At 62.8% G+C, this 21,529-nt stretch overlaps 3 protein-coding genes across 5 annotated transcripts; 2 read left to right on the top strand and 1 right to left on the bottom strand.

Moving 5' to 3' along the window:
* Positions 1-659: 659 nt before the first annotated feature.
* Positions 660-6,178, top strand: Matk (megakaryocyte-associated tyrosine kinase). Its single transcript, XM_052747071.1, is given in 14 exon segments — positions 660-1,308; positions 1,479-1,538; positions 2,164-2,277; positions 2,373-2,387; positions 2,389-2,489; positions 2,576-2,795; positions 3,044-3,137; positions 4,004-4,069; positions 4,633-4,732; positions 4,841-4,925; positions 5,006-5,079; positions 5,172-5,367; positions 5,647-5,733; positions 5,815-6,178. Coding segments are annotated over 14 exon segments (1,803 nt in total). The 5' UTR covers positions 660-957; the 3' UTR covers positions 6,055-6,178.
* Positions 6,179-8,251: 2,073 nt separating this feature from the next.
* Mrpl54 (mitochondrial ribosomal protein L54) lies at positions 8,252-10,768 on the bottom strand. The gene is made up of 3 exons (XM_052747068.1): positions 10,615-10,768; positions 9,304-9,469; positions 8,252-8,653 (listed from the first exon to the last, which is right to left on the bottom strand). Exons 1-3 carry the CDS (start codon positions 10,730-10,732, stop codon positions 8,521-8,523), a joined length of 417 nt encoding a protein of 138 aa, XP_052603028.1. The 5' UTR covers positions 10,733-10,768; the 3' UTR covers positions 8,252-8,520.
* Positions 10,769-11,898: 1,130 nt separating this feature from the next.
* Positions 11,899-21,514, top strand: Apba3 (amyloid beta precursor protein binding family A member 3). Of its 3 annotated transcripts, none has more exons than XM_052747065.1 (11): positions 11,899-12,028; positions 16,291-16,982; positions 17,068-17,107; positions 18,559-18,704; positions 18,781-18,867; positions 18,950-19,111; positions 19,244-19,414; positions 19,904-20,116; positions 20,191-20,310; positions 20,808-20,945; positions 21,329-21,514. In XM_052747065.1, exons 2-11 carry the CDS (start codon positions 16,407-16,409, stop codon positions 21,398-21,400), a joined length of 1,725 nt encoding a protein of 574 aa, XP_052603025.1. In that variant the 5' UTR covers positions 11,899-12,028; positions 16,291-16,406; the 3' UTR covers positions 21,401-21,514. The 3 variants fall into 3 exon arrangements, with proteins under 3 accessions (XP_052603025.1, XP_052603026.1, XP_052603027.1); XM_052747066.1 differs by lacking the exon at positions 11,899-12,028 and adding an exon at positions 12,042-12,220; XM_052747067.1 differs by lacking the exon at positions 11,899-12,028 and adding an exon at positions 12,311-12,409.
* Positions 21,515-21,529: the final 15 nt, after the last annotated feature.

Raw genomic sequence — 21,529 nt, 5'->3', positions numbered from 1 at the left:
GTCCAAACTTGTCCTCCACTACTGAGCTCCTCCCACTCTCTATGTAGCCCAGGCTGGCCTTGAACTCACAGAGATCCGCCTGCCTCGGCCTCCAGAGTGCTGGGAGAGCATTTGAGGGCCCCACAGCACGGAGTGCCTGGCACTTCTGAAAGTACTTGTATGGGCGTGGGTCAGGCTCACAGCGCAGCCTGGAGTGGAGGCCGAGGCCGGGAGGCCAGGCCTGCAGCGCGGAGGCCTCTCTACTTGCCTTCATCACCTCCCCAAACCGGGAGCTCCTTCCCACTCCTTGCGCTTGCGCGTGCGCGAGCCATTCCGCGCTCCCAGCCTTCCTGGGGTGGGCGACGGAAGGCCGGGGCTCAGCGGGGATCCAGAGGGCACCGGGCACCCAGCATCCCGCTTGGGCTGCGCAGGAGGCGGAGCAGGAGGCGGCGGCAGCGCAGCCTGCAGTGCGGCCGGCGCTAGGACCCGCGGGGGCTCCGAGCCGGGTCCCCTCCATCCTCGCCCCAAAATGAGGAAGCGGAGCAAGTTGCTCCGAGTTGAGCCTTGGGGCACACTACCCGCTGGCGGGGACCCTCCCGGGGTCGCGCCCTGAGCAGGTGAGCGCGTGCGCGCGGATGGAGAGGGGGCGCCCCCCAAAATGATCCTGGACCCTGGGGGCGTCAGGTGCCACCGCTGGATATTTTTTTTTCTGGGTGCGGCGTGCGCGTCTCTGAGTGCGCGCGCCCCGGTGGTCACTGCAGGGCCCGTCTGCGCCTCAGGCACACGCACAGGTGCCCGCGTCTAGCCAGCCCCCGTGTCGCGCACACGCTGGTGGCCGGGTGGCACCTGTACCCAGATGCACGTGCATCTCCGCCTGCGCGCAGCTGCCCTGCAAACCCCGCTGAGCCTGAGGCCAGAAGCGCACCCCAATCTCCCGCCCTGACCCTGCCAGCCACCAGCTGGGGACCTTGGCAGCCAATGCCCTGCAGTGGCGCTGGGGTGGTGTGGGTCCTTCCATATGCTTCCTTGGTGACCCCTGATGACCTGAGGAGCAGCGTAGAAGCCAGGCCTCCCCAGGCTCCACCCAGGGTCAGATTCCCAGGAATGACCTTGAGTCACCGCCCCTGGCCACAGCCCAGAAAAGAGGAAGCCGCAGGCCCAGCTCCTGGCATTGTCCTCCCCACACACAGCCCTGGCTGCCACCAAAGCCATCGGATTCCTGCACTCCTGCCTCTGGGCCTCAGTTTCCCTTCCCGAGCAATGGCAGGACAAGGCTCCGGGGTCTCCCGGCTGGCCTTTGATGGCTGGGAGTCTAAGGACTTCCCTCGGGTAAAGATAACTTCCCAAAGCCAAGGGCTGCAGAGGGGATCACGACCTAAGCCACCTGAGGGATGTTGAGGGGGCTCTTTGCCTCCTGGTGCCGCCTCCACCCAGCCAGGCCCAGAGGAAGGAACCGCACCTGGGGACATCCCCCAAGCATGACACTGCCTCCTCCACAGGTGAGCCCTCGCTTCCTCCGAGCCTGGCACCCCTCGCCTGCCGCAGCTAGGATGCCAACCGTGAGTGTGGGGCCCCGAGTCACCAGACCTTCCTCAGCTGTCCCCGTGGGAGGGCGGGTGCATCCCGAGGCAAGCTTCCAACCCTGAAAGTCCCCAGGGACTGGGCCAGACTGGCCACCCAGGCCTCCACATGTGACTGTGATTCTGTGCCCCCCCCCTCTCTCTCTGTCTAACACGATTCCTTTCCATCCTCACCCCCTATTTTTCTCTATATTAGACACCCCCAGGGTTTTATTTTTTATTTTATTTTGCTTTTGGGACAGGGTCTCACTGTATAAATGTGCCTGGGCTTGGAACTCGCTCTGTAGCCCAGGCTGGCCTCAAACTCACAGAGATCCGCCTGCCTCTGCCTCTCGAGTGCTGGGATTACAGGTGTGGGCCTTCACACCCAGCGTTAGTTTTTAGTTTTTGAGAGAAGTCTCACTGTAGCCCAGGCTGGCCTTTAGCTGGTCTGGCATCCTCCTGTCTCAGCTGCCTGAGGGCTAGGCTACAAGCCCGCTTCACCATTCCCTTGTCCTGTCCTCTGCTCCACCAGCCCCCAGTTTCTCTCAGGTCTCCCTGTCCCTCCCAATTCCCACTTCTTCCTCCTGTCCCTGACATCCCCCTGCCTCTGTCTTATCCCCAGCGGCGCTGGGCCCCTGGGACTCAATGTATGACCAAGTGTGAGAACTCGCGCCCCAAGCCGGGTGAGCTGGCCTTCCGCAAGGGCGACATGGTGACCATCTTGGAGGCCTGCGAGGTGAGGGGGGGCCGAAGGGTAGTTGGGGTGCACTTAGGGGTGCCAGGACAGACACCCACCGGCTCCTCCCCGCCCTCCCCGCCCTCCCTGTGCAGGACAAGAGCTGGTACCCGCGCCAAGCACCATGGAAGCGGGCAGGAGGGGCTGCTGGCGGCCGCCGCGCTGCGGCAGCGGGAGGCCCTCTCTGCAGACCCCAAGCTCAGTCTCATGCCGTGAGTGGCGCCCTGGTTGGATGGGTGGCATCAGGGTGCCCGCCGCCCCTGCCCCACGCTGTATCCTGTCCCCACGGGTCCCACAGATGGTTCCACGGCAAGATCTCCGGCCAGGAAGCTGTGCAGCAGCTGCAGCCGCCGGAGGACGGGCTGTTCCTCGTGCGGGAATCGGCTCGTCACCCCGGAGACTACGTCCTGTGTGTCAGTTTCGGCCGAGACGTCATCCACTACCGGGTCCTGCATCGAGATGGCCACCTCACCATCGATGAGGCCGTGTGCTTCTGTAATCTGATGGACATGGTGGAGGTGACCTGTGGGGAACGGTTGGAGCGGGAGGGGTGGAGAGATGGAGGGGGGTCTCTAGGAGTCTCACTTGTCTCTAGAATTGGGGTCACCTCTCCGGGGAGCCCCATGTTGACACCCACCGCCCCTCACCTTCCATCCTGCACCCACTGTTGCCATGGAAACCCGTTCACCTTAGCCTGGTACCTGGGGGTTCTGCTTACCCCGCTGAGGAGATTGTGGGGGAGGCTCACGGCTGCCGGTCCCTACAGCATTACACCAAGGACAAGGGGGCCATCTGCACCAAGCTGGTGAAGCCAAAGAGGAAACAGGGCGCCAAGTCAGCCGAGGAGGAGCTTGCAAAGGGTATGATAGCCACCCGGGAGAGGGCACCTCATACACAGCAGTCCAGACTCGGCCTCCCACCCCAGCCTCCCACCCCAGCCTCCCACCTCCCACCCCAGCCTCCCACCTCCCACCCCAGCCTCCCACCTCCCACCCCAGCCTCCCACCCCAGCCTCCCACCTCCCACCCCAGCCTCCCACTCCAGCCTCCCACCCCAGCCTCCCACCTCCCACTCCAGCCTCCCACCCCAGCCTCCCACCCCAGCCTCCCACCTCCCACCCCAGCCTCCCACCCCAGCCTCCCACCCCAGCCTCCCACCTCCCACCCCAGCCTCCCACCTCCCACCCCAGCCTCAATCTCTCATCCTCAAGCCCCCGCCTTGGCTTGGTTAAGCCCCTGAGTCTTCCAAGCCCGACTGCCACATGTCTCCTGTGGGGTCTGGGGTCCCAGAGACAAGCCCACGATGGACCGAGGTGTCTGTCCTGCTTGGCTCTTCAGACTCGTGGCTTAGAAAGCTTTTGGGGGAAAAGGAGGAGGGCTTTGAGGAGCAGCTGAAGGGTATGTGTGGAGTGCAAGAGCCTGCTAGAGACAAGATCAGAAATAGTCCAGAACCTGTGTGGCTCTCCATATCTCCGTGTGTCCCTGGGAGATCAGTGGCTGAAGTCTGGGGAACCGGGTGGGATTGAATTCTGATGATCCCCTTGGGGCAGCCTGTGGTTTGACCTGGAGTGGGGCGTCCGCCATGCAGCCTTGGGACAACTGCTGCGGTGGGCGCATGCTTAGGTGTGCACAGCTGTGGGATGTTAGCGCTGCACATCTGACTGGATGCAGGCTGGGTGGAAGGGCCGCGGCTCCTGGCCCGCTCTGACTGGTCTCTGTTCCCGCAGCGGGCTGGCTACTCGACCTGCAGCACCTGACTCTGGGAGCCCAGATCGGAGAGGGGGAGTTCGGAGGTGAGGAGGGGGCACAGAAGGCGCTCCTCCCTTCTGGACAGTGCAGGACGGTGCAGGACGGGTGCGGGTTGTCAGGTGCCCGGCGGCAGCCCACCCCCATCTCCCGGCATCTTCCTGGGCGCTCTACTCAGGACACCTTCCCTGTGTGCGCTTGTCCTGGAACTTAGAGCAGAGGACAGTGAACCGACTCACACCAAGCCCTGTCCGTCCTGAGCACCCGGAAACTATGCAAACACGGGCAGGACTGTGGGCTTCTCCGTGGAACAGAAATTTGAATTCTGAATAATGAGACAGCCATTGTATTTGCATTAATTGTTTATATCTTCTTTTGGGACCAGGGATGGAACAAGGCCTCCTGAATTTAGAGCCAATACTCTATTCAGGCCACGCCCCTAGTCCCTCATTAAGCTCCACGCTGACCACGCCCCCAGTCCCTCACGGGGGGGATTCTAGGCGGGGCTCCGCCCTGACCACGCCCCTCACTGGGGGAGTCTACGCGGGGATGTCAGCAGGTCCGTTTGTGGGTCTTGTTGGTGGGTCCTGAGCTCTATCCCCCTCCACAGCCGTCCTGCAGGGTGAGTACCTGGGGCAGAAGGTGGCCGTGAAGAATATCAAGTGTGATGTGACAGCCCAGGCCTTCCTGGATGAGACGGCTGTGATGACGTGAGTGGCCGGGTGGGACTGGGTCTCAGGGCCGGGGTCCCGGGTGTGCACTCACTTCCCACCACCCCCATCTGTCTGCCCCCCATCCTCCCCGTCCCCCCTCCCCAGAAAGCTACAGCACAGAAACCTGGTACGACTCCTGGGCGTGATCCTGCACCACGGCTTGTACATTGTCATGGAGCACGTGAGCAAGGTGTGCGGGGTGGTGGATGGGTGGATGGACAGGGGTGGCCCAGCAGCCTGGAGACCCCCAGGTCCCTCCCCCCCAAACAGGGCAACCTGGTGAACTTCCTGCGCACGCGGGGCCGCGCCCTCGTGAGCACATCTCAACTCCTGCAGTTTTCTCTGTAAGTGACAGTCCTTCCCGGAAGGTAGGTCCCCAAGATGAAGGGGAAACTGGGGTCTGACTGCGGGGTGACCGGGACTTGTCTGTCCCTAGGCATGTTGCTGAGGGTATGGAGTACCTAGAGAGCAAGAAGCTGGTACACCGGGACCTGGCTGCTCGCAACATCCTGGTCTCTGAGGACCTGGTGGCCAAGGTCAGTGACTTTGGCCTAGCCAAGGCCGAGCGGAAGGGGCTGGACTCAAGCCGGCTGCCAGTCAAGTGGTCGGCGCCTGAGGCTCTCAAGAATGGGGTGAGCAGCGTTCCACCCCTCTCTGGGGTTTTGGGGTTCCTCAGAGGGAGGATGATGTTGTGACTGGGCTGTGTGACCCTACATACATCCCTTGACCTCTCTGAGCTTCCAGGGAAAATGGCTGCCTCTCCAGGGAGCCCAGGCCCCCATTCCTCCTGGCACTTCCTCAGATCTCTGAAGCAGTCATGGGCTTAGTATTGGGGGGGGGGAGGAAGTAGCCTGGGACTGTGTCCAGGGAGGCCACAGGGACCCTGCTCACCCTGACCTCGGCCCCCACAGCGGTTTTCCAGCAAATCGGACGTCTGGAGTTTTGGGGTGCTGCTGTGGGAAGTCTTCTCATACGGAAGAGCTCCATACCCCAAGATGGTGAGCAGCGCCCTGGGGAGGGGCAGCTGTGCGTCCTGTGCTGCAGACCTCCCACCCATGCTGCATGCCCTGTGTCTGCAGTCGCTGAAGGAGGTTTCAGAGGCCGTGGAGAAGGGTTACCGCATGGAGCCCCCCGACGGCTGCCCGGGACCTGTGCACACCCTCATGGGCAGCTGCTGGGAGGCAGAGCCTGCGCGCAGACCGCCCTTCCGCAAAATAGCAGAGAAGCTGGGCCGCGAGCTCCGCAGCGTGGGCGCCGCGGCTCCCCTTGGGGGACAGGAAGCTGAGGGCTCAGCTCTCCCACGGAGCCAGGAACCCTGACCCCTGAAGCAAGAGGGCCCAGGTGCGGGGTCACAGGGCCAGGATGGGCCAGTGCGCAGGCTCCGCAGCCCCTGGAAACCCCACACCCAGGGCCCCCATAAAGAGCGATTGGAAGGACTTCGTACATTTGTCTGTGACATTCATGTGTCTGCCCCCCTCCCGCTTCTCTGGGCCATCGGAGACCTACGCAGCCAGCTCCCTGCATTCAGTTGTGGCGACCTCGCCCTGCCCCCACGGTCCTGAGCCCGCGAGATTATTGATGCCTGTGATGTTGCTCCAAGTCCCTGCCCCTCTACCTGCACAGGCCGACTGTCCTTGCGTGCAGCACCTGCCTTACCAGCCCGTGTACACGAGCCTCTGGGGAACAGCCAGGCCGGGGACCCACTAGTCACCAGCCCCCAGGGCCCCGCCTCCTCCTGCCGGGAAGGGAGCCTGAGCCATGGTGCCCATTTATAGAGGCGCTACAGACGTGAGCCCAAGGGGTCACCCCCGTGTGTGTGTGGGGGCGCCAAGCTAGGTGTTCAGATCCCATCCCATCTCAGGATGAACGAACGGGATGTCCATGTCACAGACGGGACAGGGGTGCCAGGAGAGCAGGTCTCCAGAGGCCTGAGAGAAAGTGGCAGCGTGCAGAGGGGACCCAGACTTTCTGGATCCCAGGCCACGGTGGTTTTCTTCCATGGAATCCCAGACACCAAAGCCAAGCAGGGAGTCAGAGGGTATGACAGTAACATCGAGAGCAGGCAGGATGCTGTCTACCTTCACATCCACCTACCACCCAGACCCATCCCTGACACAGCCATCCACTCACCCACCTCCAGACCACACATCCACCATGCATGCCTCCATCTCTCCACCCACCTGCTCTTCTACTCATCCATCGAACCACACACAGCCACATACCCGCTACTCATCCACTCAACCCATAGATCGATCGCTCATCCATTCACAAAGCTCATCCACCCATCCCCCACCCATTCATCCACCCATCCGTTCATCCATCCATCTGTCCACCCACCACCCATCCACCCATCCACCCATCCATCCATCCATCCATCCATCCACCCATCCATCCATCCATCCACCCACCCACCCATCCACCCATCCGTCCGTCCATCCATCCATCCATCCACCCACCCATCCACCCACCCCCCATCCACCATCCACCCGTCCACCCCCCCACCCCCCGTCCCTCCATCGCTCATCTACAGCTGTGGCACACAGCCACACTGGGTGCTGACACACAAGATTTCTCGTAAACTCAGTGGTAATCTTCATGCGGCTGCAAGGGGGACAGGAGAGCAGGGAGTGTGCGCTGGGGCCCAGGCTGGGGTTGCCACGGCAACAGTTTGGCCAACCTTGTCCAGAGTGGAAGGAGGTGCACGTGGTCCAGGCAGAGGGCACAGCCTGTGTGAAGGCCCTGGCCAGGCCGTGTCCCCAGCGGTGGAGGCCATGCAGCTGCGGCTGCGGGCCGGGAGGAATCAGGTGCACCAGCCCACTTCTACTGTAACTCTGGCAGGTGCTGGAGAGCCTCAGGGGTTCACAGGTATTTGGGGTAAGATGGCCGTGTCCTAGCCCCTCTGCCCACTGGGCATCACGAGGGCTGCTGCCAAGAAGGGGCTCCACAGACTTCTGCTGTATGGACAGGGCCCCGAATCCCTCCAGTGAGGTCCACCAGGACCACCCAACGGGCCCGCGGCCCACGGCCCTGCCCAGGCATTTTCCCAGCACAATCTCACCCCTTCTCTTGGGTCAGCTGGACGCAGAGCTATCTGGGAAGGCGAGGGGAGCCACATGCCCACATCAGGGGGCTCATGACCCAGGTGGCAAAGACGGGTCCAGCCCTGGGGTCCAAAGAGGGACAAGTGAGCCACACCCACATCCCAGATGGAGGGGACGGGCAGTCAGTCCTGTGCCCAGCTCCCTTCGGGGAGCCCGGATGTGCAGCTGGCCAGGGGCCGATGCCACCTTCTCCAATCGCCACCCACCGGAGGGCGCCGGACCAGGTCAAACACAGACCTTATTGTTGAAGCCCCTGGGCTTAGCTTTGCCTGAAGGCCTTTAGGGCCAGGCCCAGCCCGCCTGCTCAAGATGAGGTGTCCTAGACAGAGCCCACAGGCACTGTGGGGCAGAGGCGGCCGGGCTGCGGCATGTCCAAGCGCCCTCCTAGGTGTGACCGCCCAGGGCAGCAAGTGTGTCCATCGCCACAGGTGCCTTTATTCACTTACTTTTGTATCTGTTTATTTAGTGTGTGTGCGTGCGTGCGTGTGTGTGTCTGTGCACATGGCCTGCACTCGCCAAGGTGCACATATGGAGGTTGACAGTTTACAGGATCAGTTCCCTCCTTCCTCCATCAGAGTTCGGGGATTGAACTCAGGTCTTCAAGCTGGGTGGCAAGCACCTTTCCCCGCCGAGCCCTCTCGCTGGCCGGCCGGGCACCTTCCCGTGAGATGCTCCCTCCTCACACTACAGCTTCTTGTTCCTGCTCAGGCGGTTGTGACGCCAGATGTTCTGTTTGCGCAGCAGTCGCCAGTACTCGTGGGACTCGGGTTCCAGCTCCTCCAGCTTTTTCGGGGGACCCAAGTTCATCTGGAATAGCCTGGGAGAGGGTCAGAACTGCATGCCGCCTCACAGCTCTGGGGTGTGGAGTGTCGAGCTGGGGCTTTGAACCCACTCTAGTTCTGGCTCTCAATGACAGGGAACAAAACTGAGGGACCAGGCTGTCCCACCCCACTGCCCGCCCCCTCTGTCCCCACCACAAGCCCCTCCCTCCTGCCCAGAACAGGCTCTGTCCTGCTCCAGGCTCTGCACAGGCCACACCTTCTACCCGTCCTGGCTCCCTCCTGGCTTCGGTGCTGGCCAGCCTGCACCCCGCTGTCCCTGCCTCTCCCGGTGTCCAGGAGTGCAGCCCCACCACACCCACCTGCTCAGCTAACTGGGTCCCAGCTCCCTCCAGGAAGGAGACACTTCTGCTCTTGAGTGACCTTCTGGGTCCCTGGGACCAGGTCTGGATAGCCAGGGACCAGCCATAAATCTGTCACCACCCCTGCCCCCGCAGCCCTCAGGGACACACGGCCCTGTGCATGGGCCCGGCATTTGCAAGCAGAGCACAGGGGCCTGGCGTCCGGAAGCTCCCCGGACCAGGGTGGGTGAGGCCAGCAGGCCCTGCGGTGGCCCAGGAGCTGTCCTTGAGTACTGTGTCCCCACAGGCCAGCTGGCCGGGTGGAGATGAGGTGCAGCCACACTTACCACTCGGGGTACTCCGAGTCCGGCTTCAGGGCCACGTCCTGGCCTTCTTTGTAGATGTTGACGCCCATGGCGTGCGTGGTTAGCTGGACAGGGTCTGTGCACACCTCGGGGTCCTTCAGGGCCTCAGGGGCCACACTGCCCTTGGCGCCTTTGGTGCCCTTCATGACTGCAGGGTGGAGCTCAGGTCACGTCAGCACGCCCAGCCCTGCCCCTGCGCCCCCTCGGTGAGGCCTCCGGGCTCCAGCACCCCCAGACACCCCCATGGATAACGGGGTCCCTTGTTTTATGGCACAACCCCTCCCGGCCCCAAGACTACGGCCTAAAGGTCCAGCAGTCACCACTCAGCGCCTCCTCATGGTGGCACTTGCCAGTCACCTCAGAGTTCTGGAGCTGAGGCTGGGGGATCATAAGACCTTGTCTCAAAAGCATAAAAAACTGACTAGCAAGATGGCTCAGCGGCTCTAGGCCGGCCCGGAATACACGCAGACACGACACCCTGTGCCAAAATTAAAGAACAAAAAATACTTTATTATTTTTCGAGACAGGATGTTACTATGCAGCCCTCCTGGAACAACATCAAAAGAAAACTTCCGTTTTTTTGGTTTTTCGAGACAGGGTTTCTCTGTGTAGCCCTGTGTCCTGGATCTCACTCTGTAGCCCAGGCTGGCCTCGAACTCACGGAGATCCACCTGCCTCTGCCTCCCGAGTGCTGGGATTAAAGGCGTGCGCCACCACTGCCCGGCAAAAAAGTAAAACACTAAAAAAAAATTTTTTTTCTTGAGATGTGGTCTTCCTGGCAGGCCCGGGACTCACAGAAATCCCCCTGCCTCTCCGTCCCGAGCGCTGGGAGTAAAGATGTGCGCTATCAGGTTTAGCCTCAAAACGTAATTTTTAGGAATTATTATCACGGGGGAGGGGGCATAGCGCGTGTGTGAGTCGGTCATCTCCTTCCACGCTTACGTGGGTCCTGGGGATCGAACTCAGGTCCCCGGACTTTCGCAGCACGCGCTTTACACAGCGGCAACTTCCCGCCCACATTATTCTATTGATTTGTTTGTTCGTTTATTTTTAATTAACATAGCAGCAACAACCGAATCGTCGCGGGTGGTTTGGGGTTTGACTCGGCCCCCGGGTCCGCGCCTGCGCTCTGAGCGCCGGCGGGGGCGAGCCTCCCAGCGCTCGCTCGCACCGCTCGGCCTCCGTCCCCTGCGCGGCAGTCCCGGAGTCCCGCCTCCCGAGCGGCGCGCCTGCGCACTGCCGGCTCCCTGGCTTCCCGCCCTGCCCACGTCGGTGCCTCCGGAGCCGCCTCACCTGGCTTCTTGGCGTAGTCCCGTACAGAGAGTGCTCCAGGTCCTCCGGGGAGCGGGAGGGCCTGGAGTCGACGGCCGGCCCACATCCTGGACGCCCCGAGGAGACGGGTGGCCGCCATAATGCTCGCCGGCTCGCACGTGCGTGCTTCCGGGCTACGTCAGCGCTCCAGGGCCGCTTCGGGGCGTGGGCGGCGCCCGCGGCCTTCTGGGAAATGTAGTCTTCTTAGGGTTGGCTGTTGCGTGACTCGTTTGAACTGTAGTTATCACTGGTTCAAAGAATATTTCAAGGAATTCTTATCCTTAGATCCCGGCTACTTAAAATGTCACCATAGGTTCATACTTGTGTCTCACGTGGGAGTTTTGAAAACCTAAAAGAACAGTCAGCCGGGCGGTGGCGGCGCACGCCTTCAACCCAGGCCTGGGGAGGCGGAGGCGGGCGGATCCCCGTGAGCTCGAGGCCAGCCTGGGCTACAGAGTGAGATCCAGGACAGCCAGGGCTGCACAACAACAGCAACAACAGTCAGTTGCGGTGGGAGATGGAGCGGGAGAATCAGGATCAGCGTAGCCCTGGCCACACATCAAGTCTGAAAGGCCAGCCTGGGCTACATGGGACCTTGGCTTAAGCATGAGGGTGGCCGAGTGTGGCGGGCTCTCCCTCATTCCCAGCCCTCGGGAGGCAGAGGCGGGCGGAGTTCGAGGCCAGCCTGGGCTGCAGAGAGAGTGGTAATAGAAGAAAGTGGGGTGGCTGGGGCTGCACTCCCAGCGCCCCGGACGTCAAGGCTGGCCGCACTCGGGAGGCTGAGGCAGGAGGATCAGGAGTTCGAGGCCAGCCTGGGCTACGTGAGACTGTTTCAAGAAGAAGCAGACTTACTAGAATTCCCAGACCCATTAGTACAACCCTAACCCCGGCCTCCTTCAGTCAAGCTGCGGGCCGCGATGCACAGTGTCGACCCAAATCTAGACTGCCCCATTATACATCACTGCTGGGACCCAAACCGCAAGTCTGTCGCCGTCAGCTCTGCCCGTCCTTCCTCCCAAATCTTCAGATCACGTTCCCTTTAACTGTTTCCCTGCCTGGTTTCTTCCGTTTTCCCACCTCAGCGGTTTTCTGCTCTGAAGTGATGCGGAACCCCATCTCAGAATAGAAAAGCCAGTTTGGCCCCTACCAAGGTGCCTGGAGTCTCGGGATTCGAACCCGCGGTCGGCTATCCAGGCTGCAACCCTAGAGCACCACCTTGTGGCCGAGAGGCTGCGAGGACTACATTTCCCAGCAGGCCCCGTGAGGGTACGCATGCGCAGTAGCCCTGGGAGGTGCACAGCCTATGATCCGGATACCAAGCTGGGATCCCAAAGAGTTGCTGAGTGTCCTGGAAGGACTGTCCGAAGGGATCATCCCAGCCCGGCCGGAGACGCAGGTACTGCGGCCCGCGCGGGCCCGGACGGCTCCCGTGGGGCGAACCGAGCCCGGCGCCTGAGTTCTGGAGAAGGAGCCTGAGTTCCGAGGGCAGTGTCCGAGGTCCAGGGATCACTTTCTGAGCTCTGGGAGTGCAGCCTGAGTTCTGGGGGCCGGAGCCTGAGTTCTGGGAGCCAGAGCCCGAGTTCTGAGGGTCAGTGTCTGAGTTCTGAGGGTCGGTGTCTGAGTTCTGAGGGTCGGTGTCTGAGTTCTGGGGGCCGGAGTCTGAGTTCTGGGGGCCGAGGCCTGAGTTCTGGGGGCCGGAGTCTGAGTTCTGGGGGCCGAGGCCTGAGTTCTGGGGGACGGAGCCTGAGTTCTGGGAGCCAGAGCCCGAGTTCTGAGGGTCGGTGTCTGAGTTCTGGGGGTCGGTGTCTGAGTTTTGGGGGTCAGTGTCTGAGTTCTGAGGGTCGGTGTCTGAGTTCTGAGGCCGCAGCCTAAGTTCTGAGGGTCGGTGTCTGAGTTCTGAGGGTCGGTGTCTGAGTTCTGAGGGTCGGTGTCTGAGTTCTGAGGGTCGGTGTCTGAGTTCTGAGGGTCGGTGTCTGAGTTCTGGGGGTCGGTGTCTGAGTTCTGGGGGTCAGTGTCTGAGTTCTGAGGGTCGGTGTCTGAGTTCTGAGGGTCGGTGTCTGAGTTCTGAGGGTCGGTGTCTGAGTTCTGAGGGTCGGTGTCTGAGTTCTGAGGGTCGGTGTCTGAGTTCTGGGGGTCGGTGTCTGAGTTCTGAGGGTCGGTGTCTGAGTTCTGAGGGTCGGTGTCTGAGTTCTGAGGGTTGGTGTCTGAGTTCTGGGGGTCGGTGTCTGAGTTCTGAGCGTCGGTGTCTGTCTGAGTTCTGGGGGTCAGTGTCTGAGTTCTGAGGCCGCAGCCTGAGTTCTGAGGGTCGGTGTCTGAGTTCTGAGGGTCGGTGTCTGAGTTCTGATGGTCGGTGTCTGAGTTCTGAGGCCGCAGCCTGAGTTCTGAGGGTCAGTGTCTGAGTTCTGAGGGTCAGTGTCTGTGTTCTGGGGGTCGGTGCCTGAGTTCTGGGGGTCAGTGTCTGTGTTCTGGGGGTCGGTGCCTGAGTTCTGGGGGTCAGTGTCTGTGTTCTGGGGGTCGATGTCTGAGTTCTGAGGGTCAGTGTCTGAGTTCTGAGGGTCGGTGTCTGAGTTCTGAGGGTCGGTGCCCGAGTTCTGAGGCCGCAGCCTGAGTTCTGAGGGTCGGTGCCTGAGTTCTGGGGGTCAGTGTCTGTGTTCTGGGGGTCGGTGCCTGAGTTCTGGGGGTCAGTGTCTGAGTTCTGAGGGTCGGTGTCTGAGTTCTGGGGGGTCAGTGTCTGAGTTCTGAGGGTCGGTGTCTGAGTTCTGGGGTCAGTGTCTGAGTTCTGAGGGTTGGTGTCTGAGTTCTGGGGGTCAGTGTCTGAGTTCTGAGGGTCGGTGTCTGAGTTCTGGGGGTCAGTGTCTGAGTTCTGAGGGTCGGTGTCTGAGTTCTGGGGGTCAGTGTCTGAGTTCTGGGGGTCGATGTCTGAGTTCTGGGGTCAGTGTCTGAGTTCTGAGGGTCGGTGTCTGAGTTCTGAGGGTCGGTGCCTGAGTTCTGAGGCCGCAGCCTGAGTTCTGGGGGTCAGTGTCTGAGTTCTGGGGGTCGATGTCTGAGTTCTGGGGTCAGTGTCTGAGTTCTGATGGTCGGTGTCTGAGTTCTGAGGGTCAGTGTCTGAGTTCTGAGGGTCGGTGTCTGAGTTCTGAGGGTCGGTGTCTGAGTTCTGAGGGTCAGTGTCTGAGTTCTGAGGGTCGGTGTCTGAGTTCTGAGGGTCGGTGTCTGAGTTCTGAGGGTCGGTGTCTGAGTTCTGGGCGTCGGTGTCTGAGTTCTGGGGGTCAGTGTCTGAGTTCTGAGGCCGCAGCCTGAGTTCTGAGGGTCGGTGTCTGAGTTCTGAGGGTCGGTGTCTGAGTTCTGAGGGTCGGTGTCTGAGTTCTGAGGGTCGGTGTCTGAGTTCTGGGGGTCGGTGTCTGAGTTCTGAGCGTCGGTGTCCGAGTTCTGGGGGTCGGTGTCTGAGTTCTGGGGGTCAGTGTCTGAGTTCTGAGGCCGCAGCCTGAGTTCTGAGGGTCGGTGTCTGAGTTCTGAGGGTCAGTGTCTGAGTTCTGAGGGTCGGTGTCTGAGTTCTGATGGTCAGTGTCTGAGTTCTGAGGGTCGGTGTCTGAGTTCTGAGGGTCGGTGTCTGAGTTCTGAGGGTCGGTGTCTGAGTTCTGGGGGTCGGTGTCTGAGTTCTGGGGGTCAGTGTCTGAGTTCTGAGGCCGCAGCCTGAGTTCTGAGGGTCGGTGTCTGAGTTCTGAGGGTCGGTGTCTGAGTTCTGAGGGTCGGTGTCTGAGTTCTGAGGGTCGGTGTCTGAGTTCTGGGGGTCGGTGTCTGAGTTCTGAGGGTCGGTGTCTGAGTTCTGAGGGTCGGTGTCCGAGTTCTGGGGGTCGGTGTCTGAGTTCTGAGGGTCGGTGTCCGAGTTCTGGGGGTCGGTGTCTGAGTTCTGGGGGTCAGTGTCTGAGTTCTGAGGCCGCAGCCTGAGTTCTGAGGGTCGGTGTCTGAGTTCTGAGGGTCGGTGTCTGAGTTCTGATGGTCGATGTCTGAGTTCTGAGGCCGCAGCCTGAGTTCTGAGGGTCAGTGTCTGAGTTCTGAGGGTCGGTGTCTGAGTTCTGAGGGTCGGTGTCTGAGTTCTGAGGGTCGGTGTCTGAGTTCTGATGGTCAGTGTCTGAGTTCTGAGGCCGCAGCCTGAGTTCTGAGGGTCAGTGCCTGAGTTCTGGGGGTCAGTGTCTGTGTTCTGGGGGTCGGTGCCTGAGTTCTGGGGGTCAGTGTCTGTGTTCTGGGGGTCGATGTCTGAGTTCTGAGGGTCAGTGTCTGAGTTCTGAGGGTCGGTGTCTGAGTTCTGAGGGTCGGTGCCCGAGTTCTGAGGCCGCAGCCTGAGTTCTGAGGGTCGGTGCCTGAGTTCTGGGGGTCAGTGTCTGTGTTCTGGGGGTCGGTGCCTGAGTTCTGGGGGTCAGTGTCTGAGTTCTGAGGGTCGGTGTCTGAGTTCTGGGGTCAGTGTCTGAGTTCTGAGGGTCGGTGTCTGAGTTCTGAGGGTCGGTGTCTGAGTTCTGGGGTCAGTGTCTGAGTTCTGAGGGTCGGTGTCTGAGTTCTGGGGGTCAGTGTCTGAGTTCTGAGGGTCGGTGTCTGAGTTCTGGGGGTCGATGTCTGAGTTCTGGGGTCAGTGTCTGAGTTCTGAGGGTCGGTGTCTGAGTTCTGAGGGTCGGTGCCTGAGTTCTGAGGCCGCAGCCTGAGTTCTGGGGGTCGGTGTCTGAGTTCTGGGGGTCGATGTCTGAGTTCTGGGGTCAGTGTCTGAGTTCTGATGGTCGGTGTCTGAGTTCTGAGGGTCAGTGTCTGAGTTCTGAGGGTCGGTGTCTGAGTTCTGAGGGTCAGTGTCTGAGTTCTGAGGGTCGGTGTCTGAGTTCTGGGGTCAGTGTCTGAGTTCTGATGGTCGGTGTCTGAGTTCTGAGGGTCAGTGTCTGAGTTCTGAGGGTCGGTGTCTGAGTTCTGAGGGTCAGTGTCTGAGTTCTGAGGGTCGGTGTCTGAGTTCTGGGGTCAGTGTCTGAGTTCTGGGGGTCGGTGTCCGAGTTCTGGGGGTCGGTGTCTGAGTTCTGGGGGTCAGTGTCTGAGTTCTGAGGCCGCAGCCTGAGTTCTGAGGGTCGGTGTCTGAGTTCTGAGGGTCGGTGTCTGTGTTCTGGGGGTCGGTGTCTGAGTTCTGAGGGTCAGTGCCTGAGTTCTGGGGATCGGTGTCTGAGTTCTGAGGGTCGGTGTCTGAGTTCTGGGGTCAGTGTCTGAGTTCTGAGGGTCGGTGTCTGTGTTCTGGGGGTCGGTGTCTGAGTTCTGAGGGTCGGTGTCTGAGTTCTGAGGGTCGGTGTCTGAGTTCTGGGGGTCGGTGTCTGAGTTCTGAGGGTCGGTGTCTGAGTTCTGAGGGTCGGTGTCTGAGTTCTGGGGGTCGGTGTCTGAGTTCTGAGGGTCGGTGTCTGTGTTCTGGGGGTCGGTGTCTGAGTTCTGAGGGTCAGTGTCTGAGTTCTGAGGGTCAGTGTCTGTGTTCTGGGGGTCAGTGCCTGAGTTCTGGGTGTCAGTTACTAAGTTCTGAGGCCGCAGCCTGAGTTCTGAGGGTCGGTGCCTGAGTTCTGAGGCCGAAGGCTGGGTTCTGGGGCTGGAGCCTGAGGTGCTGGGTGTCTCTTGTGTGAAATGGGGACTTCTCCTTCTGTGCAGGCCCCATGGGGATTGAACCCGTCACCTGCAGGACCGTGGCTTGCTTAAGAGAGCTGCACCCAGAGCCCTTGTCGTCCAGCTCGGTGACGATGCCAGCCTGAGCCTGGATCCCAGGCATGGAGTTCCTGCCAGCCTCCCAGCATCCCCCAGGGCTCCCAGCCATGGACTTGGAGGAGCCCAAAGGCCCCGAGGTGCCCTCTGAGGACCAGCCCTCTACCACCCCGTGGGCCTCTGGGCGGGGAGGACCTGTCCACCGGAGCGAGATGGAGCTGGAGGCCTCGGGCGTGCAGGAGCTGGTCCGGCAGCTGGAAGCGCTTCCTGGTGACCTGGGTGGTCCGTCCCCAGAAGGCGAGCCCTGTCCCCTCCACATCGCCACTGGCCAAGGCCTGGCCGCCCGGGAGAGTGCCGACGCTGGAGGGCTGTTGTCGGCTGAGGCAGGCGGGGATGACCTTCTGGGTCTGCTGAGGTGTGAGGCGTCTTCGCTGGCCCAGCCCGGGTCCCCAGACCCTCCACAGACCACACCTCGTTTGCTGCAGCCGCCTGGGGACCCAGATGCAGACCCGGGGTCCCCAGGGTGCATGGAGGGGGTGTCGGCAGAGCCAGCCGACAGCCGGAGTTCCAGCAGCTCCCCGGAGCCCTGGCTGGAGACGGCACCCTTGGTGACCCAGCGAGATCCACCTGTGGGTGCCCAGGTAACCTGCCCGACCCCTGACCCCTGACCCTGACCCCTGGGGACTCTGCCTGGGGACTCAGCCCTGTTCCTCTTCTATCTTCCAGAGCCCCGAGACCCTGGCCGCATGCCCTGCTGTCTCCGAGGGTGAGTGTCCATTCTCATACACGACTAGAATGTTCTAGAACTGGACCCCCAAATTTGACACGTTTGCCAGTGACGATGAAGGTCTGGAGAGGATGGTTGAATTGAGAGCAGGTCCTAGATGGCCAGAGAGGTGATATAAGCTGGAGAACGGCCTAGAATTCACCTGGGGCTTAGAACGCAGGCCGGTGGAGGCGTGTCCACGGTAAAGGCCAACTCTAGACTGCTGTGACCTAAAGATGGATGACATGTACAGGTTTTTTGGGTTTTGTTTGTTTGTTTGTTTTTGTTTTCTGAGACAGGGTTTCTCTGTGTAGTTTTGGTGCCTGTCCTGGAACTCACTCTGTAGACCAGGCTGGCCTCGAACTCACAGAAGTGTCCGAGCTGATGGTTTTGCCCGGGTCTGTATGGGCCTGAACCGCAGAAAGGACAGGATCCTACTCAACTGGGGGCGATTAGAGCCCCAGCCGTCAGCTTCCGAGTGACTGGGAAGGTGGCACCCACCTGATCCCAGCACGCAGGAAGCTGAGGCAGGAGGATGGCAGGTTCCACCAGGCTAAGCTCCATGGCCCAGTGCTAAAAAAAAGTAAAACACCAAAAATGGTCTGGAATTATGAGGAAGGATCTGGCTCCAGAATCCTGGGCGGAACTGCCTGAGGGCTGTGGAGGACCTGGGCTGTCTGGAGAGAATTCTAGGTCACTGGAGAATGGCCCGGGTGAAAGGCAAACCGCGCTGGCGGCGGCGCTGGTTACCGGCGGAAACGTCAGGAGCCACGGCGGAACCCACTGTTAGCTTTAGAGCTTTATTAGGAGGGAAGGGGGGTGGAGGGAAAGAGAGGAGAGCCAGGCCTGGTGGGGGAGGGAAGCGGGGAGCAGAGCAGAGAGGGGGGGGGTCCGCATCCGGCTTTTGGAGGCGCAGATTGCGTGACCATGTAGTTGCCAGCGCCCTTGATAACGTAAGACGCAAGACCCGAGGAGAGAGGGCGGGATCCTAACCCTGGGTTCTCTCATTTCTTATTTGTTGCATTTATTTATTGCATGTGGCGGGGACGGGGGTCAGAGAACACCTTGGGGGGGGCGGTTCTCTCTGCCCACCATGTGGGGTCCCAGGGATCGAACTCAGGTTGTTGTGCTTGGCCTCAAGCGCCTTTACCCACTGCGCCATCCTGCCGACTCCTGCCCGATTCTGGAATGGTAGGAGTTTGGGACACCACGTAGAGGCCATGAGCTTCCAGCCCGGTCAGAAGGTTCTAGAAGAGGGGTCTGTGAGCCTTGGGTCCCACCGAGGGTGCCTCATAGTGGGGGTGACACCTCCCAGGAGTTCTGGAAGCCACAGGAACACGGCTGGCCGCCGTACACTGGGGCACGGCGGGTCTAGCCTATGCTAAGCCCTGGGACAGCCCCGGGATTAGGGACCCCCGAGCCCAGGAGGCACCCCTCGCTGTCGCCCGCAGTTCCAGGCCCCTGTGGACATGAGGAGCTCGTGGACGGCGTCCTCTTCGCCGCCAAGTACCTGGGCTCCACCCAGCTGCTGTCGGAGCGCAGCCCGCCGCCCAGCGCGCGCATGGCGCAGGCACAGGAGGCCGTGGACCGCGTCAAGGTGAGCCAGGGCGGGGTTCCCGGGGCTGCATGGCGTGCTGTCCTGGGTGGCCCGTGTCTCACCCCGCTCCCCGCAGGCCCCCGAAGGTGAGACCCAGCCCATGGCGGAAGTGGACATCTTTATCTCCACCAAGAGGGTCAAGGTGCTGGCCACCGACTCCCAGGTACCCGGAGGGCCGGGCCTTGGCTGTCGTGGACACTCGGGGTCCCCGAGAGGTCCCCAGCCCACCCAGCGCGTGTCCACAGGACGCCCTGATGGACCACGCCCTGCAGACCATCTCCTACATCGCGGACATCGGGCCTGTGCTGGTCGTGATGGCCCGGAGACGGCTGGCCAGGAGGACCACGCCCCAGGACCGCGAACGGCGACTCTACAAGATGCTGTGCCATGTCTTCCACTCGGAGGATGTGAGCAGCCGAGGCACAGGCCGGACCCCGCCCCCTCCTGAGCCTGACTCAGAAACCTTGAGGTTTCTTGACTGTGTGGGCCTTGGAGCTGGGGCTCTGCAGGATGTGAAGGAGCTTGCTGTCCTCCCACAGGCCCAGCTCATCGCGCAGGCCATCGGCCAGGCCTTCAGCATCGCCTACAGCCAGTTCCTGCAGGAGAACGGGATAGACCCCAGCCAGGTGGGCACGCGGCCCTCGGCCGCCGCCAGCCACCCGCACAATGGTGACCTGGATCACTTCTGCAACAGCCAGAACTGCAGGGAGGTGAGACTGAGCCGCGGAGGCCCCGCCCGGACGGCCGCCCCGCCCACAGGCTGGCCCCGCCCACAGGCTGACCACGCCCCGCACAGCCCCACCCCCGTGAGCTTGGCCCTGCCCCGTCCCACCGAGGCTCCGCCCCACGATCCTCCTGAACGCCGTCCCGCCGAGGCTGCGCCGAGACCGTCCCCCATCGCCCCTCCCCTACAGACCTGGCCCACCCCTGCACAGCTCCCTGGCTTGCAGAGGGTCTCTGCCGAGCCCCGCCCCCGCTTAGGCCCCGCCCCATACCACACTGAACAGCCCCGCCCCTTATTAGCCCTGCCCGTCCCTGAATAAGGCCCCGCCCCGCTAGCCCCATCCCTAAGCTAGCTCCGCCCCTCACTAGCCCCGCCCCCAGTAGCCCCGTCCCTAAGCTAGCTCCGCCCCTCACTAGCCCTGTCCCTTCACTAGCCCCGCCCGCGGCCCCGCCCCTGAACGCGGCCCCGCCCCCAGGTCTGCATCCAGAAGCGGCCCGGCGAGGGCCTGGGCGTCGCCCTGGTGGAGTCCGGCTGGGGCTCGCTGCTGCCCACCGCCGTCATCGCCAACCTGCTCCACGGGGGCCCCGCCGAGCGCTCCGGGGCCCTCAGCATCGGGGACCGGGTCACGGCCGTCAACGGGACCAGCCTGGTGGGGCTGTCCCTCGCCGCCTGCCAGGCCGCCGTGCGCGTGAGTACCGGGCCCGGGGGCCGGGGTGGGTAAACTGAGGCCTGCGGAGGCCTGAGCAGCTCGGGGTCCCTCAGGAGGTGCGGCGACACTCGTCGGTGACCCTGAGCATCATCCACTGCCCGCCCGTCACCACGGCCGTCATCCGGCGGCCCCACGTGCGTGAGCAGCTGGGCTTCTGCGTGGAGGACGGCATCGTGAGGCCGGGACCCCGGGCGGGCGTGGGGGAGGCCAGCGGGGCCCGGGGGGCGCGTGGGGGAGGCCAGCGGAGCCCGGGGGAGGTCGTGGGGGAGGCCAGCGGGCCCCGGGGGACGTGGGGGAGGCCAGCGGGGCCCCGGGAGGCCAGCGGGGCCCGGGGGGGGGCGTGGGGGAGGCCAGCGGAGCCCGGGGGAGGTCGTGGGGGAGGCCAGCGGGCCCCGGGGGGCGTGGGGGAGGCCAGCAGGGCCCGGGGGAGGTCGTGGGGGAGGCCAGCGGGCCCCGGGGGGCGTGGGGGAGGCCAGCGGGGCCCCGGGGGGCGTGGGGGAGGCCAGCGGGGGCCCGGGGGGGGCGTGGGGGAGGCCAGCGGGGGCCCGGGCGGGCGTGGGGGAGGCCAGCGGGGGCCCGGGCGGGCGTGGGGGAGGCCAGCGGGGCCCGGGGGGGGGTCGTGGGGGAGGCCAGCGGGCCCCGGGCGGGTCCTGAGTGCTGCGTCCCCCAGATCTGCAGCCTGCTGCGCGGGGGCGCGGCCGAGCGCGGGGGCGTCCGCGTGGGACACCGCATCATCGAGGTCAACGGGCAGAGCGTGGTGGCCATGCCGCATGCGCGCATCATCCAGCTGCTCACGGAGGCGCGAGAGGTGGGGGACCGACCCCGACCCTCACCTCTGACCCCGGCACCCCGGCCCCTGCACCTGACCCTCTCCTCTGACCCCGGCACCCCGACCCCTGACCCTCACCTGTGACCCCGGCACCCCGACCCCGACCCCTGACCCTCTCCTCTGACCCCGGCACCCCGACCCCTGACCCTCACCTCTGACCCCGGCACCCTGACCCTCTCCTCTGACCCAGACCCCGGCCCCTGACCCTCTCCTCTGGCCCCGGCCCCTGACCCTCTCCTCTGACCCAGACCCCGGCCCCTGACCCTCTCCTCTGACCCCGGCACCCCGACCCGGGCCCCTGACCCTCTCCTCTGACCCCGGCACCCCGGCCCCTGACCCTCTCCTCTGACCCCGACCCCTAGATTCACATCAAGACCATGCCAGCCGCCACCTACCGGCTGCTCACCGGGCAGGAACAGCCAGTGTACCTGTGACCCGCCCACCGTGCCTTGTCCCCGCCGTCGCCACCCCTCGGCCCGCGGGCCCCGAAGCCTCAGCCTTGTATAGTTTGTAATGTTAAAAAAGAAATTAAAGGTTTATTAAATGGTCACTGGCTCTGGGTC

Source organism: Peromyscus californicus, unplaced genomic scaffold (genome assembly GCF_007827085.1).
Source record: "Peromyscus californicus insignis strain IS unplaced genomic scaffold, ASM782708v3 Scaffold_1__1_contigs__length_55948999, whole genome shotgun sequence".
Lineage (NCBI taxonomy): Eukaryota > Metazoa > Chordata > Mammalia > Rodentia > Cricetidae > Peromyscus > Peromyscus californicus.
This window is presented reverse-complemented; position numbering and strand designations above follow the sequence as displayed.